This window comes from Symphalangus syndactylus, chromosome 21, assembly GCF_028878055.3.
Source record: "Symphalangus syndactylus isolate Jambi chromosome 21, NHGRI_mSymSyn1-v2.1_pri, whole genome shotgun sequence".
NCBI classification, from domain to species: domain Eukaryota; kingdom Metazoa; phylum Chordata; class Mammalia; order Primates; family Hylobatidae; genus Symphalangus; species Symphalangus syndactylus.
In genome coordinates, this window is record NC_072443.2 from 43,015,509 (window position 1) to 43,034,955 (window position 19,447).

Below are 19,447 nucleotides of genomic sequence, written 5' to 3' on the forward strand. Positions count from 1 at the left end.
ACTCGCGCAGAGACCCGAACAAAGCCCGTGGGCATCATGGGGCGTTCCTGGAGGGTCGCCTAGACGACCCAGCCCAGCCCCACCCACAGTGCCTAGACCAGTCAGGGACCAGTCAGGGACGCGGCAGGAAATGGAAGAGCCTCCGCAAGAGGCTCTGGCTGAACCCTTGAAACATGAAAGCACAGCCGCTCCCTCAAGTGCTGGCCACACTAATGGCCAGGAAGAAGACGACCAGAAAAACCAGGCCGAAAGGAAGGCAGATAACCACACTGCTCGCAGAATAGCCGACCAGACTGCCCTAAGAGTGCCTAGCCAGGCTGAATCCAACATATTTAGCCAAGCTACCAACGGAGTAGCTGAACAAAATGGGCATAGTACACCTGGTCAAGCTGGCCGCAGAGCATCCAACCCTGCTGATGTTTCTGACCTTAGAGCAGATGATCAGGTTATCCAAACACCGTCTGAACAGACTGAAGGCAAGGCATCTAGCCAAGCTAATAATGTACAGTATGAACAGAGTGATGGTCAGGTGTCTGGCCTGACGGAGGAAAGAACTGCTGAACAGATTGAACGAAGATTACCTAGCCAGGCTGAGAGAAGAACTTCTGGGCAGATTGATGGTAGACTGTCTATGCCATCTGACCAGAGAGGTTCCAGACAGACTGACCACAGAATGTCAGGCCAGGCTGAGAGAAGAACTTCCGAGCAGATTGGTGGTAGATTATCTACACAGTCTAGCCGAAGAGCTTCTAAACAGACCGACCACAGAATGGCAGACCAGTCTGAGAGAAGAGCTTCCGAGCAGACGGATCGCAGAATGTCTGGCGAGGCTGAGCGAAGAACTTCTGAGCAGATTACACACAGATTATCCAAACTATCTGAGAGAAGACCTTCTGTGCAGATTGACAGTGGGTCATCCATACCATCTGACCGAAGTCCTTCTGTACAGATTGACAGTGGATCGTCCGTACCATCTGACCAAAGACCTTCCGTACAGATTGACCGCAGAATGTCAGGGAAAGTTAGGAGAAGAACTTCTGAGAAGACTGACTACAGATTGGCTAGCCTGGCTGACCAAGGAACTTCTGAGCAGACTGACCTCAGATTGTATGGCCTCGTTGACCACAAAACATCTGTAAAGACTCACCACCAAGTGTATGGCCAAGCCACTGAACTAGCTGAACCCCAGGCTATTGACCAAGCTCATAGTAATGCTGATCAACCTCCAGTTGACAATGCTTACTACAGTGAATCTGACCAGATTGACCACTTAGCAGACAGACAAGCTAATCATGAAGACGAGCTGTCTTACTATGAAACACGTGGCCAGTCTGAAGACAGAACATTTCCGCAGTTAGGCAACAGCAAGGAGGACAAAGAGGCTGACTACAGAGTGCAACCCTGCAAATTTGAGGATAGCCAAATAGACCTCAATTCCAAGCCTTCAGTTGAAATGGAAACTCAAAATGCAACCACTATCCCAGCCTACAACCCAGTTGATGCCAGATTCACCAGTAACTTCCAAGCAAAAGACCAAGCCCTTTTCCCAAGACTCCCCTCCATCTCATCCAAATTGAACTATATCAGCAGTCAAGAAAAAACTCAAGCCATAGTAACCAAATCTGTAAGTTAAATAGGCGTATGATACCTACCTGGGTGATCAGATCTAGACGGGGCCTGGAGAGTAAAAATAGGGGTACAATGGAAGGGCACATATTGCATCAAGGATAAAGAATAAACCCACATATTGTGGTATGTGTGACCCATAATTTCAGGAAGGGCAAGAGAAGGATGGGAAATAGAAGTACTGCCTTCTCTACTACCCAAAGACCATTCAGGAAGGATTAATAAACCAGGATTCAGGAAACCTGCATTTTGAGTCCTGGTTCTGCAACTAACTCTGTGATATTAAGTCATTTTCCCTCTCTGGGCTTCTACCAGGAGAAGGGAATTTGGAGTCAATTAGACATCCCTGTGAAGGGAAAAGTACTTGAAATTGATTGGCAATGCCTAAGGTACCTCCCAGGACATGAGGTGCATTATATTGCACCTGGAGACCTGGAGGATTATCCAAGTCTCTCTTAAAAATGTGCCTTTTCTCCAACTGCTGGTGTTAAGATCTCATCAACATCAGGTTTCACTGATAATGACAATTCCTAGGCCCTTCAGGTTTACTAAGGACTCTTTGGTGGGGGGATTTAAATTTCAGGGTGAATTTTCAGAAATTGAGCAAGGAAAGGGTTATCGTACACCCAATCAAACTTATAGAAGGTTCCCTTCTATAGTTTATGAAGATCCTTATCAAGTTTCACTCCAATACATGGAAAAACACCACATTCTGCAAATATTCCAGGTAAACCTCTCAATTCCTCTCTTTAATTGTAAGTTTTTCAAGAGGTACAAGAAAGGGTGTATTCTGTAAAAAGGGATATATTCTAATTGAGAAGACAATAAGTGCATTAAGATGTAGTTACCATAAACAGTAAATCATAAACACCAAATAGATGATACCATCATATGAAGCCATTCAGAGGGATTAGAGATCAGGTAGGTTGGTTGATAGGGAAAAACTTGGCCAAGGGTTCAATAGCCAGTCTAGGAAGGAAGGACAAAATATTATAAATTGAAAAGAAGAGAAAAAGGCAATCCAGGCAGAAGTATTATACCAACACGTGTTGCTTAATAACGAAGATATCTTCTGAGAGTTCTGAAACATGCATCATTAGGCGATTTTGTCACTGTGTAAACATCAGTGTACTTCCACAAATCTAGATGATATAGCCTACCGCACACTTAGGCTATATGGTATAGCCTATTGCTCCTAGGCCACAAACCTGTATCGTACTGTGGGCAATTGTAACACAATGGGAAGTATTTGTGTATCTAAACATAGAAAACATACAGTAAAGTTACCACATAAGAGATAAAAATGGTACACCTCTATGGAGTACTTAACTATGTTTGGAGCTTGCAGGCCTGGAAGTTGCTCTGAGCAAGTCAGTGAGTGAGTGAGTGGTGAGTCAGTGTAACGGCCTCGGATGTTACTGTACAATAGTGTAGACTTTAGAAACATTGTACAGTTAGGCTACACTAAATTTTTTTTAACATATTTTTCTTCAAAACCAAATTAACCTTAGCTTACTGTAGTTTTTTTACTTTATAAACTTTTAAATTTTTTTAATCTTCTGACTGTTTTGTAATAATGCTTAGCTTAAAATACACATAGTACAGCTACACAAAAATGTTTTTCTTTACACTCTTATTCTGTAATCTTGGTTCTATTTTTTAATTTTTTTTACTTTTATTTTTCTATTTTTTAAACATTTTTGATAAAAACTAAGACACAAATACACACATTAGCCTATGCCTACAGGATCAGGATCATCAATATCACTGTCTTCCACCTTCACAACTTGTCCCACTGGAAGGTCTTCAGAGGCAATAACATGCATGGAGCTGTCATATCCTGTGATAACAATGCCTTCTCCTGGAATACGCCCTGAAAAACCTCCCTGCTGTTTTACAGTTAACTTTTTTTAAATAGGTAGACAGAGTACATTCTAAATAAATCACATAGCAAGTACATAAACCAGCAGTATAGTTGTTTATTTTCAAGTATGATGTACTGTACATAACTTCATGTGCTATATTTTTATACAACTGGTAGCAAAGTAGGTTTGTTTATACCAGCATCACCACAGACACATGAGTAATGCTTTGCACTATGGCATTATGACAGCTGTGACGTCACTAGACAATGTGAATTTTTCAACTCCATTAAAATCTTGAAACGCATCACTATATGGAACACGACTATACTTTCAAAAGATGACCGATCTCATGACCATCTAAGAATCCACATTCTCTATAGGGGAAAAGAAATACTTTAAAATTGCTTCTAATTCTTCAAATTACAAATCTCATTGACCTCAGGATGTGGTGCTGGAACTTGTGGTTAGAAAGGTGTAAAATAAGAATGGCTTACCTCAAAGGAAAACCTTTAAACTGAAAATTTTTGAATGCAAAGAAGTAGAGCATAGAGGAAAGAGCACAGATTTTGTAATTTGTTAGCCCAAGTCTCATATCCTAACTTCGCATTTCTTATCTTTGTGATTTGGGAAAAATTACTTAACTTTTGTGAACCTAAGATTCCTCATATAAAATAAGGATAAGTGATGTCTACTTCATTAACCTTGGTCTATGCCTTTTCCTTTTTCAAATGTCTTTTTGTTGGAAGAGTACTAATGGCTGGGTTTCTGGCTTTAATTAAAGAACTACTAATTATTAAACTGAAGGATGAAACCTGTTGAGACTTCCATTGAGACAGTAGAGTTTTAATCATTTTATAATTTTCTTCACCTGTGAAGAAAAAAATGCTTATGCATGCAACATTGTTATAGGAAAAAATGGTAATTAAATATGTGTTCAACAGAAATAGATATAAAATACATAGTGGAATTATGTTGGTGCCTTACATAGACCTGATTATTTTATCCTGAAATTTGCCTGATTTTTATGCCCTGCAAGTGAGAATTATGCTTACTTTATTATAATTTTTTAATTTATTCAGTAACAACGAAAGTATGGAAGTGAATCTAAAGTTTTATATATGCTTTTTCATAATATTGTAATACTGAACATCATTTTTGCCATTTAGAATCAAATGTCTCAGAAGGAAGTTTCTATGCAAAATTGTGCAGTGTTTTAAAATTTTTATTCAAAAGGTTTTTCTTGTACTGTTCTTCAAAGCAAATAATTTATTAATTTCTCAATCTAGCAAGATCACAATTCTCAAAACAAATATTTTCTTCCAAACTTTCTATCTCTGTGATCTTGGAAACTAGTAAAAATATCAATTGCTATTTATACTAAATTTTTATTTCTCTAAATTTTACCTTAATTTGCCTGATTTTATTAGTAATAATAAAGTAAGCTGTTACTTTGTAGAAATACACGAATTTCTTCAAAATACCATAGTGAGCCGGAAATAGCGGTGTGCACCTATAGTCCTAGCTACTCAGGATGCTGAGGCAGGAGGATTCCTTGAGCCCAGGAGTTTGAAGCTATAGTGAGCTATGAACTATGATAGTACCACTGCATTCCATCTTGGGTGACAGAGTGAGAACCCATCTCTGAAAAAAACAAAAGCTATGGTATGTGTTAGATTAGTGGGAAAGATAGCATCAAATATAACCTGACCACATAAATTTTGCTCAGAACCATAATGTGATGCCTTATGCTCTCTCTCTCAGCAGATTACGGAAAACTTAGTCTATGAAAAGCCAGAGGACCCCCTGAATTTTATGCTGTGCCAGGTATAGAATTGGAGAAAAAGAACAACCTTTTTATTCTCTTTATTGTAAAATACAGCACACATACAGCAAAGTGTATAGAACAAAGTACATACAACTCTGAATTCTTATATAGTAAACATACCTGTAACTACCATTCAAGTTTTTAAAAAATAAATAAAACAACCAGCATCCCAGAAGCCCCCCTCCTTTCTCTCACAGTTATTACTTCCCACAAAAGGATTCTTTATGACCTTTATGACAATGACCTCCTCACTTTTCTTTATAATTTTATCACTAAACCTGAATCATGAAACACTTGTGTTTATATTTGTCAGCTTTTGAACTGTATATAAAGGGAACCATGTCATATATAATCAAATTGTATCTGGTTTCGTATGCTGAAAATTATGTAATTGGGATTGATCCATGCTGTTGTATGTGGCTATAGTTCATTCATTTTAATTGGCATGGGTGTCCAATCTTTTGGACACCAGAGTCTGGTTGTGTCACCAAGGCTAGAGTGCAGTGGCGCGATCTTGGCTCACTCCAACCTCCACCTCCCGGGTTCAAGGGATTCTCCTGCCTCCCGAGTAGCTGGGACTATAGGCATGCGTCACCCCACCCAGCTAAATTTTTTGTGTTTTTAGTAGAGACAGGATTTCACCATGTTGGTCAGGCTGGTCTTGAACTCCTGACCTCAAATGATCCGCCCGCCTCGGCCTCCCAAAGTGCTGGGATTACAAGCATGAGCCATAGCACCCAGTCGACTATAGTTTTCCATATTATCTCACGAAAGTTTCTTTGTGGTTGGTTTTTTTAAAGAGCAGGGAGTGGGGGTTAGTTTTGTTTGTTTGTTTGTTTGTTGCCTTTCACATTTATATCCACAATTGGTCTGGGAATTGATTTTGTGCAGGGTATAAGGTGGGGTCAACTTTCATTTTCTTCCAGTCAGATATCGAGTTGACCAAGCGCCTTTTAGTAAAACGACTATATCTTCCGTATTGCTCTACTTGAATTATATAGTATATTTGTCCATCTTTGCTTCAAAACAAGACTGTCTTAGTTAGTGTGCATTACAATGTCTTAATATCTAGTAGAGCAAGTCCTCCCACTTTATTCTTCTTTTAAAGCACCGTGGCTGTTCCCAGACCTGTGTACTTCCATATCAGTTTTTAGGCTGACTTGTCAAGTTATACAAACACACACACATGTACATACACAAGCATGCACTAGGGGGATTTTTATTGGGATTGCGTTGAATCTGTAGATCAGTTTGGGGAAATCTGTTAGCTTTAAAATGAGTATTTCCAATTGTTGATCCTCTCCATTTATTTAAGTCTTCTAAAATTTCTCACAGTATAGTTATTGTTTGCATAAAAGTTTTACATCTCTTGATAAATTTATTCATAGGTATTTCACATTTTATGCTATTGTAAATAAAACACTTAAAATTTTAGTATCTAATTGCTTATACAAAGTACAACTAAGCTTTTTGTTGATCTTATGTCCAGCAACCTTATTAAATTCAAATTACTAATTCCAATAATGTATATGTTTATTCTTTAGGTGTTTCTACAGATACATGTAAATAGTAACAGTTTTATTTTGACCCTTACAATCCTTTTCCTTTTTTCCTCTTTGTTTTATTGCATGTATTATATATCTTCTCTTTGACTCTTCAGATCCACCTTCCTGTCTTCTCTACCACAAAAATACTAACTTAGAATTACCAAATCAACAGGCTGTCATTCCTTCTGACTTCCAGTTGGGTTAAGTCAATGGAAAACCCTGGAAGATTATAAGGAGGATACAAGGTGAAATCAGTTTTATTCTCCTGGCTTTCTCCCCTATGAGGTCACCTTGATCTGTCTGTCTTAAGATGTCTCACGACATCTTATTTTACATGACTAGTTTCTTCTGAATTCCAGCAATGTTCTCTCTCCTTGACCCTTCAACCCTAAAGTAAGTTCAACTGGTACCAGCTTTGGATTATAGTATTGTCCCATGTGACTCCCCCTACCTAATTCTTTTAAAATAGCCCCTTTATAAATAAACTCTCATTGAATTCTAAGTATGCCATCCATTTCTTGTTGGAATGCTGACTGATACAGTGCATTGGTTAGGGATCTCCTGTTTAATGCTGAATAGAAGTAGCTACAATAGTTGAACTTACTTGCTTTTGTTCTTTTCTCATTGATAAATAATAGTTGCACATATTTTTAAGGTTCCTGTTATATTTTCATACATATATACAATGTATAATGATCAAATCAGAATAATTGGAATATTTACTACCTAAAACATTTATCTTTTTTTCTTTTGGGAATATTATAGTTCTTCTCATCTAGCTATTTTGAAATATACAATAAAATATTGTTAACTATAATTTTCTTACTGTACTAAATACCAGAACTTATTCCTTTTAACTGTATTTTGTACCGCATAACCTATTTCTCTACATCTTCCCCTCCCCTTTTCCCTTCCTAGCCTCTGGTAACCATGAATCTACTCTGCCTCCATGAGATCCACTTTTTTAGATCTCATATGAGTGAAAACATGCAATATTTGCCTTTCTGTGCCTGGCTTATTTCACTTAACATAAAGACCTCCAGTTCCATCCATGTTGCTGCAAATAACAGGAATTTCTTCTTTTTATGTCTGCATAGTATTCCATTATATATATGTGCCACATTTTCTTTATCCATTCATGTGTTGATAAACACTTAGGTTGATTCCTTACCTTGGATCTTTTGAATAGTGCTGTAGTAAACATGGGAGTGCAGGTATCTCTTCAAAACAGATTTCCTTTCCTTTGGAAATATAGCCAGCAGTGGAATTGCTCAATTATACGGTAGTTCTATTTTTAGCTTTGTTTAGGAAACTTGATATATTTTTCATAATGGCTGTAATACTTTACATTTCCACCAATAGTGTGCAGTATTCCTGTTTCTTCATATCTTCACCAGCACTTGATTTGTTTGGTGGTTCGTTTTTTTGTTTTAGTTGTTGGTTTGTTTGTTTGTTTTTTGGTCTTTTTGGTAATAGCCATTCTAACTGGGATGAGATGGCATCTCATTGTGGTTTTGATTTGCCTTTCCCTGATGATTAGTGATGTTGAGCATTTTTCCATATACATCTTGACAATTTGTATATGTTATTTGGAGATATGTATATTCAGATCTTTTGCTTATTTTAAAGTTGCGTTATTTTTTGCTGAGTTGTCTGAGTTCCTCTAGTTATTAATCCCTTGTCAGATGAACAGTTTGCAAATATTTTTCCCACTTTGTAGGTTGTCTCAACTCATTTTGTTTGCTGTGCAGAGAAGCTTTTTTTAATGAGGCTAGATTACTTGAGATTACTTGATGTAATCTCAATTGTCTAGTTTTGCTTTTGTTGCCTGTACTTTTGAGGTCTTACCTAAAAATCTTCATTCAGATCAATGTCCTGTTGCATTTTTCCAATGTTTTCTTCTAGTATTTTTGAAGTTTCAGGTTTTATGTTTAAGTCTGTAATCCATTTTGAGTTGATTTTTGTATATAATGAAAGATAGGGATGCAGTTTTATTCTTCTGCATATGGACATCCTGTTTACCAAGAACCATTTATTAAAGAGCCTGTTCTTTCCCCCAAAATATGTTATTGGCATCTTTGTCAAAAATGAGTTGACTGTAAGTGCATGGATATATTTCTGAGTTGTCCATTCTGTTCCGTTAGTCTATGTGTCTGCTTTTATGCCAATACTGTACTGCATTGGTTACTGTAGCTTTGTAGTATAATTTGAATTCATCTAGTGTGACACCTTCTAGTATTCTCTGATGGTTGTTTGTATTTCTGTGGGGTCAGTGGTGGTATCCCCCTTATCATTTCTGATTATGTTTATTTGAATTTTCCCTCTTTTCTTCTTTATTACTCTAACTAGCAGCCTATCTGTTGATATTTTTTAAAACCAGCTCCTGAATTCATTGATTTGTTTGAAGAGTTTTTTGTGTCTCTATCTCCTTCAGTTTCACTCTGAGCTTGGTAATTTCTTGTCTTCTGCTAGCTCTGGGGTTTGTTTGCTCGTAGTTCTCTAGTTCTTTTACTTGCGATGTTAGGGTGACAATTTGAGACCTTTCTAGCTTTTCAATGTGCATTTAGGGCTATAAATTTCCCTCTTAAGACTGCTTTAGCTATATCCCAGAGGTTCTGGTATGTTGTCTTTTTGTTCTCATTGGTTTCAAATAACTTCTTGATTTCTGCCTTAATTTCATTATTTACCCAAAAGTCATTCAGGAGCACGTTGTTCAATTTCCATGTAGTTGTGTGGTTTTGAGTGGGTTTCCTAACCTTGAGATCTAATTTGATTGGACTGCAGTCTGAGAGACTGTTTGTTACGATTTCACATCTTTTACATTTGCTGAGAAGTGTTTTACTTCCAATTATGTGATCAATTTTAGAGTAAGTGCCATGTGGCACCAAAAAAAAATGTATATTCTGTTGTTTTGGGGTGGAGAGTTCTGTAGATATCTATCAGGTCCAGTTGGTCCAGAGCTGAGTTCTAGTCGTGAATATCTTTGTTAATTTTCTGTCTCGACAATCTGTCTAATACTGACAGTGGGGTATTAAAGTCTCCCACTATTGTTATATGGGGGTCTAAGTCTCTTTGTAGGTCTTTAAGAACTTGTTTTATGAATCTGGGTGCTCCTGTATTGAGTGCATATGTATTTAGAAGAGTTAGCTCTTCTTGCTGAATCAAACCCTCTACCATTTTGTAATGCCCTTCCTTGTCTTTTTTGTCCTTTGTTGGTTTAAAGTGTATTTGGTCAGAAACTAGGATTGCAACCCCTGCTTTTTTCTGCTTTCCATTTGCTTTGTAAATTTTCCTGTATATCTTAATTTTGAGCCTGTGTGTGTCTTTGCATGTGAGATGTCTCTTGAGTTCAGCACACTAATAGGTCTTGTCTTTTTATCCAGCTTGCCATTCTGTGTCTTTTAATGGGGCATTTAGCCCATTTACATTTAAGGCTAATATTGTTATGTGTGAATTTGGTCCTGTCATCATCATGCTGGCTGGTTAATTTTAAAGACTTGTTAACGTACTTGTTTCATAGTGTCGTTGGTCTGTGTACTTTGGGGTATTTTTATAGTGGCTGGTAACGGTTTTTCCAAGTTTGTGCTGAGAGGTCTGCTGCTAGCCTGATTGTGTTCCCCTTGTAGGTTCCTGACCTCTCTCTCTGGCTACCTTTAAGATTTTTTTCTTTTATGTTCATCTTGGTGAATCTGATGACTATGTGCCTTGGGGATGCTTGTCTTGTATGGTATCTCACAGGGGTTCTCTATTTTTCTTAAATTTGTATGTCTACCTCTGTGGTGAGATTGGGGAAATTTTCGTGAACTATATCCTCACTCTGTTTTCCAAGTTGTTTATTCTCTCTCCTTTTCTCTCAGGAATGCCAGCGAGCCATAGATTTGGTCCCTTCACAATCCCACATTTTTTTGGAGGTTTTATTCATTTTTTAAATTAAAAAAAAAAATTTTTGTCTGACTGAATCGATTTGAAAAACAAGTCTTCCCGCTCTGATATTCTTTCCTCACCTTGGTCAATTCTGCTGTTAATGATTCTAACTGTATTAGTCATTCTTGAAGTGAATTCTTCCATTCCATAAGTTCAGTATGGTTCTTTCTTAAAATGGTTATTTCATCTTTCAGTTCCTAAAATGGATCATTTTAGTGGATTCCTTGGGTTGGGTTTCAACTTTCTGCTGGATCTCAGTGATCTTTCTTGCCATCCAGATTCTGAATTCTATGTCTCATTTCAATCTGGTTTAAAACCATTGCTGGGGGACTAGTCTGTTAATCTGGAGGTAAAGGGTCACTTTGGCTTTTGGAATTACCAGAGATTTTGCATTGATTCTTTCTCATGTGTGAGGGCTAGTGTTTCTTTAACTGTGATGGAAGTTGAGTATAGTCAGTTGGCTTCATTTCTGCTTGCTTTCAGAGGTCCAAAGCTCTGTGCAGGATTTTCATGGCTGGGTTTTTACTTTAGGTTTCACAGATGCTGTATACTGGCAACATATTTTTAGTGTTATAATTTGGGCTGAAATCCAGTAGACGGTGCTTAAGAGTAGTAGCCAGCAGATAGGCTCTTAGCCCACTGCTCTTTTGTATTTTGACACATTCACAGTAGTGCTCTGCAGTAGAGGGGCGAGAGATGACCACTCCCCCTCAACTAGGTTCACTCCTGGGCTTTGGGGGATCCACCACCAATCACTAGCTCTGTACCTGCCTTTCCTTTGTTAGGTGTTCTGGGCTGCAGGGCTCCCTCAGGCAGGGGCCACAGCTGGCAGTCAGGCCATACCCTTCCCTAACTGGCCCTGTGGAAGGAGGCACACCCACTCCCCAACCAGCCTGAGAACCTGGGCGTCTCACCCGTTTCATTGTTCTGAGAGTAGGAGCTTCCCCCTTGCTTGGGAGCTGCACAAATCAGTAAGTCCCACCTAGCTAGGAAGAGCAGGGGTGAATGAAGTCACCCGGTGCATTATCCAGGCATATCCTGGGGGGACACAGAGCTGTGCCCACCCACAGAGTTCAGGCAGAGGTGTGGCCACTGTGTGGAAGCCCCAGCCAGGGAGTCTTGCATGTCTAGGAGCAGCGGTTGGGTGGAGTAATCTGGCCCACCATCCAGGTGCTTCCTGGGAGAACAAGTAGCTGCACCTGCCCACAGACTTTAGGCAGAGGCAGGTCTTCTCTGCTGGAAGCCCCATCCAGCATGTCACACTTGCCTAGGAGCAGCAGGAGTGGGTAGAGTAACCTCATCTGCTGTTTGGGTGCTTCCTGGAGAAAAAGCAGGAACTGTGTCTCCTGCCAGAGTTCAGGCAGGTGTGGGACCACTGTGCTGGAAGCTGACACTGAGCCTTATCTGGTGAGGGGGAATGGAGCAATCTGACTGCTCTCTGGCATCATGACTGTGGCCTTTATTGGGGCTATGGCAGCTTACAGCAGGCTGCTCCAGCACCCATGGCCTGTGGGTGTCCCTGTGGACTTTAATGTTGCTTCTGCAGAAACTCTAGATGGCTCTCAGTATCAGTCTAGAGGCCCTGTGGGAGTCATGGGTGTTCTTCCATTCCTAGGATTGCATAAGCCCCTGTGGGTAGTGTGGATCCCCTGGGGGTTCTCACCCTTTCCCCTTATTGGGGAGCTTCTCTTGCCTCCAGGCAAGTCCCAGGTGACTGGCTGCTCAGCTTTGCTCTTCTCTGTTTTCTATGTCCTCTCACTCCCTTGATGGGTCCCCATGTGGTTTCTTCAATTCTTTTTTTTTACTTTCTGTCTTCTATTTCCTATATTTTCCTTCATTTCCAGTGTATTTTCCTTTATTTGATTGAGCATAGTTATTACAGCTGCTTTAAAGTGCTTGTCTAGGGCCAATTGCAGTGGCTCATGCCTATAATCCCAGCATTTTGGGAGGCCAAGGTGGGCAGATCACTTGAGGCCAGGAGTTCGAAGTCAGCCTGGCCAACATGGTAAAACCCCATCTCTACTAAAAATACAAAAAATTAGCCAGCCATGGTGGCAGACACCTGTGGTCCCAGCTACTCAGGAGGCTGAGTCAGGAGAATGGCGTGAACCTGGGAGGCAGAGCTTGCAGTGAGCCAAGATCACGCCACTGCACTCCATCCTGGGTGACAGAGCGAGATTCCATCTCAAAAAAAAAAAAAATTAGCTGAGTGTGGTGGCACGCACCTGTAATCCCAGCTACTTGGGAGGCTGAGGCACTAGAATCACTTGAACCCAGGAGGTGGAGGTTGCAGTGAGCCAAGATTGCACCACTGCACTCTGGCCTGGGTGACAAAGTGAGACTCTGTCTCAAAAATAAAGTGCTTGTCTAGTAACCTCAATACCAGATCATCTTGGAGTTGGCATCTATTGATTTTCTTTTTCATTTAAAGTGAATTTCTATGTTTTCTATAAGTAGAATAATTTTAGGCAACCTGGGATATCGTTAATATTATATTGTGTAGACTGAGATTAGCTATAGTCTTCTGATAAATGTTGATTTTTTTAAAATGGCAGTTAATATGTTTAGATTCAAAGTGTAAGTTCTTTCTTGCCTCATGTGATTAACAGGTCATCACTCAGATCAATTCACATTACTTTGAATTTGTCCTATGAGTACATGTTCTAGGGATCAGCCTGTAGTTCATACACAATATTGGAGAATCTTTTTCCCCTTTCAGAATTCTCCCTCACTCTTCAGAATCTGGTCACATTTGGTCAGGCTACTTCCCCTGATTCTTCCATACAGAAAGACAGCAGGATTTCTTATCAGAGTTTTAGGCATTCTTGCACTGCCACAGCTGTCTATGACTGTGATTACTATTGAGTCAAAGTTGAAAAAATGAATAACTCATTTTGGTCGCTTGGTCCAAGTTTAGACTTTCCTTTAAAATTTATCTGTCTTTGTTTAGGCTCCAGAGCCTTCAGGAAGTTATGTTTTGGTTTGGTTTGATTTTTTTGTTGGTTTGTTTGTAGTGGGTGAGGTGGGTGTTTTATTTTGTCCATTGTATACAGCTGTTACCTGCAGGAGTCATTTTTAAGTGCCTTTTCCTGTATTTAGGAAGCAGAACCTCCTTGTTAAAAAATAATATTTGCATTTAAAGCTTTATCACATAAATTTAAATATATAGTATTTTCATTTAATTTAGTTCTAGATAGTTTCTAATATGTATTATAATTTCTTCTTCAACTTATGGGTTTGGGACATTATATTATTTGTACAAATTATTAGATATTGGATTTTGTAGTTATCTTTTGGGTTCAATTGCACTTTGCTCATAGAACATAATTTGTATAACATCAAATCTTTGAAATGTGTTTACTTGCTTCATGATATAGCATATGGTTAATAGTTGTGAATAAATTTTTTGTAGTTTAAAAGAAAGGTTTATTCTGCAATCATTGGCAAGTGTTCTGAATGTATCCATTAGGTCAGGCTTACTAAACATGTTGTTCAAGTCTCCTAATAGGATTGTGAATTTGTCTATCTCCCTATAGTTCAGTCAGTTTTTGCTGTGTATCTGTGCTTGGGGTTATGTTATTAAGTGCATATGAATTTAGAATTCTTATTTATTTCTGGTAAATTGAACTATGTATTATAAAGAGGTATATCACATACTCTGACTACTTGGTTCAACATTATTGTGGCTATACCAGATTTATTTTTGTTAACATATAAATGGTAGTATATTTTTCTATCCTTATTACTTTTAATTTTCCCCTGTTCTTAGGTTTCAGATATGTTTTTTATAAATAGCATATAGTTGAGTTTTTGCTTTTTTATCATTAGTATTCAAATCTGGCAAGTTTGAACCATTCTGCAATCATTGGCAAGTGTTCTGAATGTATCCATTAGGTCAGGCTTACTAAACATGTTGTTCAAGTCTCCTAATAGGATTGTGAATTTGTCTATCTCCCTATAGTTCAGTCAGTTTTTGCTGTGTATCTGTGGTTTTAACCATTTACAATTAATACAATTAAAGATATATTTGAGGTTAAATCTCTTGTTTTGCTATGTGCTATTTGTCCTACTTGCTATGTTCCTTTTTCTTTACTTTTTGCCTTCTTTTATCATTCCATTTTTCCCTCTGTTGGCCTAGAAGCTATCTACTTTTATTTTTTGTTGTTTCTTATTGGGGAAATTTTTTTAATTAGTGAACTTTATTTTTTAGAGCAGTTTTAAATTTATAGAAAAATTGGGCAGAAAGAACAGTTTCCTTATATCTCCTTACCCTTCCCTCATCTCTCACCACTAATTTCTCCTATTGTTAACATTTTGCATTAGTGTGGTACACCTGTTACAAATTGGTGAGCCAGTATTGATACATTATTATTAACTAAAGACCATGGTTTACATTGGGGTTCTTTCTTTGTGTTGTACATTCTGTGGGTTTTGGACATATATATATGACATGGATCTACTGTTACAGTCTTATACAGAATGTGGTCACTACTCTAATAATCCTCACGATATTTTATAATGGTTCCCACAGAGATTGCAACATATGTCCTTGATGTATCAAAGTGCAAATTATTTGCACCAGCTCAATATAAGGATTTCTGTATTTTGAATCTCTACATATTTTAGCCTCACAAAATACAGTAATTCCAAGTAAACCAAAATTGCAAGTGGAAAAAAATTGTTTTTCATTCTCCCTAGGTGCAGGAAATGATGAAAAAGAGAGACAAAATGTGAAATCTACAAAGAACAAGCCTCTCTTCAGTATTGTTTACAATCATGTGTCAATACTATGTTCTGTTTTCCATCTGAAAAAAAAATGGTTTTGAATAGACATTAGTGGTGACTCTACCTGAATGCATTCTTAATTTTTAAGTAAAAAATCTATAGAATATCTATGTAAAATTTACATAACAATTACAGATATCTCTGGATAATCATACAAAAATCTACACATTATACTTATGCATGCATTGATATTTCAATACTCATTCCCTTAAATCTCTGAATGATAAGTCCACAAATCACAACTAGCAATTTATATGTACTTCTTATAAAGCATACAAATCTGTCTCCAAGCTATTTACAAAATGTCTAATCAGAAAATATGTGAAAAAGAATTTATAACAGCATTTTTTTCTTAATGAAAGATTATTGTTGTAATATCTCTTTTTTATTTTTGCTGTTTCTTCTTTAACCTTGTTTGTTATGTTCTGCCATTAGTGGATGTGATTCTAATCTTTTCCTATGGATAACTCACTTCTGATTTGTAACCTACAGCAAAACTCAAACATGTTATACTGCTCCATACACACCTGTGGGTGAGGCAGAACGTCACTTTCTCATTACCTTTTCCCTTAAAGAGTATCTGCATCATGTGGAATGTATAACTAGTTCAACTGGTATTTTAATGCAAAAAGCCTTAACTTGGTCTGTCTGGTATGATTGTGTCTGCCTAAAGATCATAACTGAGATGATTATCTGATACTACTTTTGTGATATTAAGCCTCCATTTAATTTCTATTTGAACATTGCAGGAGACTTGATTTTTTACAATGTTTAGTTGATGAATTGGTATTGTTATATGGTTGAATTACAATAAGTTAAGCTTCTGTTTGAACAATCACACACAAACTATTTTTTTATATCTTTCATTTCTTATAATTACATCAAATCACTTTATAATTTCAAAGTTTACTTGGTTTTTTTTTTCAGTTGTCCACAAAATGTACGTGTGCTCAAACTCAATAAATTGTTCTCATTCAAACAGATAAGGAGCTGTGTTGACCGTGGGCTGGCAAAACTAGGTGAAAGCTGATAAACTTGCAGTAAACCTGTGGGAAAAGTTTGAGTTACACAACTAAGGTCATACCAATTAGTTGGGTGAATAAAATAAACCAAAGATAAATGGACCAATAATATTTTAGTGACAAAAACTCAAATGTTATCAACAACAAATGAAATTAATGATTAAGTTTAGTTCGCTGGTTTTCAATCCTAAGACCAGACAGTTTTGCCATGTTTCTTAAATCAGAACATTTGAGACCCAACCACACCAGCCACTTCAGCCTTTCTTGTTGGCCTTCTGGGATGCCTTTCACAACTGTCATTTTTGACCTTTCAGAATGAGGCAATGAATAAGAGGGATAGGCTTGGTATGGTACAGCGAACCTGTCTGAAGATGTTTGTCTAAGAAGAAAAGGGAGAAAATAAAGATCAAGCTTCATATGCAATGACTCAGGCTCTCTACCAAAAGAGCTATCTAATATGGAAGACCAATCAGCTAAAAGTGTATTCAGCTCTTAGTCCCTAAGTGGAAAGAAGTAGTCCCAGGCCAGGAGTAAACACTAAAAATTCTGGGTGGAACTTACCGTCAAGCAGAAGAGAAAGAGGTGTCTCAGAACTGGCCCTTTTGGAGTAAAACTGAAAGAGGACATGGATGGCTATGTCAAATATAAAAGGAAAATAAATGTTTCAATGTCAGAGTAACTGGAGATCAAAATACATGACCTCCCTTGAAGGAATCCTTTAAAGAAGCTTATGCAAAACAGGTTTTTTATACAGCTATGAAGTATGAGCGTCTCAAGTGTTGTTAGAGATGTTTATAAAAACACTTAGAACAGTAATGGGCATTGTTAGTCCTATTATTTTAGTAATATTATCAACGGTAGTAATATTGGATTTTACCTGAGCAATTCTGATTACCCTCCCTCAAATCATTCCCCAGCCACCCTGATTTCCTCACAGTAATAGCAAAGCTACTAGAGCAGTTTTCCTTCACCTTTCTCCTCCCTTCTTCCGTTTAAAGAATAAATATGACACCATTAGTCACTAGAAAAATGTAAACCAAAACGACAATGAGATATCACCTTACACTCACTATAATCAAAAAGACAATAAGTTTCAGTGAGGATGTAGGGAAATTAGAACCCTCATACGCTGCTAGTGGAATGTAAAATGGTGCAGCCACTTTGGAAAACAGTTTGGCAGTTCTTCAAAAAGTGAAACATTGTGTTATTACATGACAGTAATTCTACACCTAGGTTATTAGGGTTTGGCTGTGTCCCCACTCAAATGTCATCTTGAATTTCAGCTCCCATAATCCTAATGTATCACAGGAGGGACCGGTGGAAGGTGATTGAATCATGGGAGCAGGATTTTCCCATGCTGTTCTCGTGATAGTGAATGAGTTTTCATGAGATTTGATGGTTTTATAAAGGGCAGTTCCCCTGCACATGCTCTCTTGCCTGTCACCATGTAAGACATGCCTTTGCTTCTCCTTCTCTTTCTGCCATGACTGTGAGACTTTCCCAGCCATGTGGAACTGTGAGTCCATTAAATTTCTTTTTCTTTATAAATTACCCCATCTCACATATTTCTTCACAGCAGTATGAAAATTGACTAATACATAGGTATATACCCAAGAGAATTGAAAACATATGTCCACAAAAAAATCTTGTTCATGAATGCTCATAGCAGCATTCATAATAACCAAAAAATAGAAACAACCCAAATATCCATCAACTGATTAATGGATTTTTTAATATAGTCTATACATACAATGGAATATTATTTAGCCTTAAAAAAGAAGGAAATCTTGTCAATTGCTACATCATACATGAACCTGGAGGACATTATGCTAAATGAAATAAACCAGTCACAAAAAGCGAATATTATATGATTCTACTTATATGAGGCATCTAAAGTAGTCAAATTGACAGAAACAGAAAGTAGAAAGCTGATTACCAGGGACTAAGAGGAGGGCAAATAGGGAGCAATTTAATGGATTTACTTTCTGTTTTGCAAGATGAAAAAGTTGTGGAGAGCTGTTGCACAACAATGTGAATATACTTAACACTACTCAACTGTACATTTTAAAATGGTTATAATGGCAAATTTTACTTTATGTGTTTTTACCACAATCAAAAAATTTTTTAATTCAAAATGAAAAAATGTGATATATCTGTACAATGGATTATTATTTAGCCATAAAAAGGAATAAGGTACTGATACATAACTATGACTTTTATAAGCCTGGAAAACATTGCGTTAAATAAAGGCAGCCAGACATAGAAAACCACTTGATTTCATTACTATGAAATGTCCAGAATAAGAAAACTCATAAGGACATAAGTAGATTAGTGGTTGTCAGGGGTTGCAGTGAGCAGGTAATGGGGAGTGACTGCTAATGGGCATGAGGTTTCTTTTGGGGGTGATGAAAATATTCTGGAATTAGGTAGTGGTAATGATTGCATAAGTCTGAATATTCTTAAACCGCTTAAATTGTACACTTCAAAAGGGTTAATTTTATGGTGTATGAATTATATATAAACAAGGATATTTTAAAAAAAGAAATGTAGAGGTTAATATTTTTAAGTTCCACCTTGTGACAGGGAAGAAGAAGAATAGTTGTGAAACTCAGAAACAACAAAAACTAGAGTATCTTAGCCTTCCAGGAGAATTATTCTCCTATTTCGCCTACTCTTTACAAATTCCCTTGTTTTATGTTTTGGTCTTTGGTCTCTGGTCTCTTGCATATGATTTATTTTTAAAATTAACCTCCTAGTATTTGATGACTAGTAACTCATTCTCAGGTCTACTCACCCACTCTTCTCCACCTATCTTCTTTTGCTCTTAGGTATTTAACCTCTTTAATAACTCTA

At 37.5% G+C, this 19,447-nt stretch overlaps 1 protein-coding gene across 15 annotated transcripts; it reads left to right on the top strand.

Moving 5' to 3' along the window:
* Nucleotides 1-87: 87 nt before the first annotated feature.
* Nucleotides 88-17,262, top strand: TEX55 (testis expressed 55). 15 transcript variants are annotated; one of them, XM_055259498.2, is made up of 4 exons: nucleotides 88-685; nucleotides 782-1,624; nucleotides 2,210-2,353; nucleotides 5,253-5,514. In XM_055259498.2, exons 1-4 carry the CDS (start codon nucleotides 131-133, stop codon nucleotides 5,319-5,321), a joined length of 1,611 nt encoding a protein of 536 aa, XP_055115473.2. In that variant the 5' UTR covers nucleotides 88-130; the 3' UTR covers nucleotides 5,322-5,514. The 15 variants fall into 15 exon arrangements, with proteins under 15 accessions (XP_055115473.2, XP_055115466.2, XP_055115467.2 ...); XM_055259491.2 differs by adding an exon at nucleotides 16,909-17,262 and having other exon boundaries at nucleotides 113-1,624; nucleotides 5,253-5,315; XM_055259492.2 differs by adding an exon at nucleotides 16,909-17,262 and having other exon boundaries at nucleotides 113-1,624; nucleotides 5,256-5,315.
* The last annotated feature ends 2,185 nt before the right edge of the window (nucleotides 17,263-19,447 follow it).

Coding starts and splice junctions, on each gene's coding strand:
- TEX55 (XM_055259491.2), top strand. CDS start 131: ATGGAAGAGCCTCCGCAAGAGGCTCTGGCTGAACCCTTGAAACATGAA. Junction 1,625..2,209: donor AAGCCATAGTAACCAAATCT/GTAAGTTAAATA, acceptor TTTAAATTTCAG/GGTGAATTTTCAGAAATTGA. Junction 5,316..16,908: donor TGAATTTTATGCTGTGCCAG/GTATAGAATTGG, acceptor TTGACCTTTCAG/AATGAGGCAATGAATAAGAG.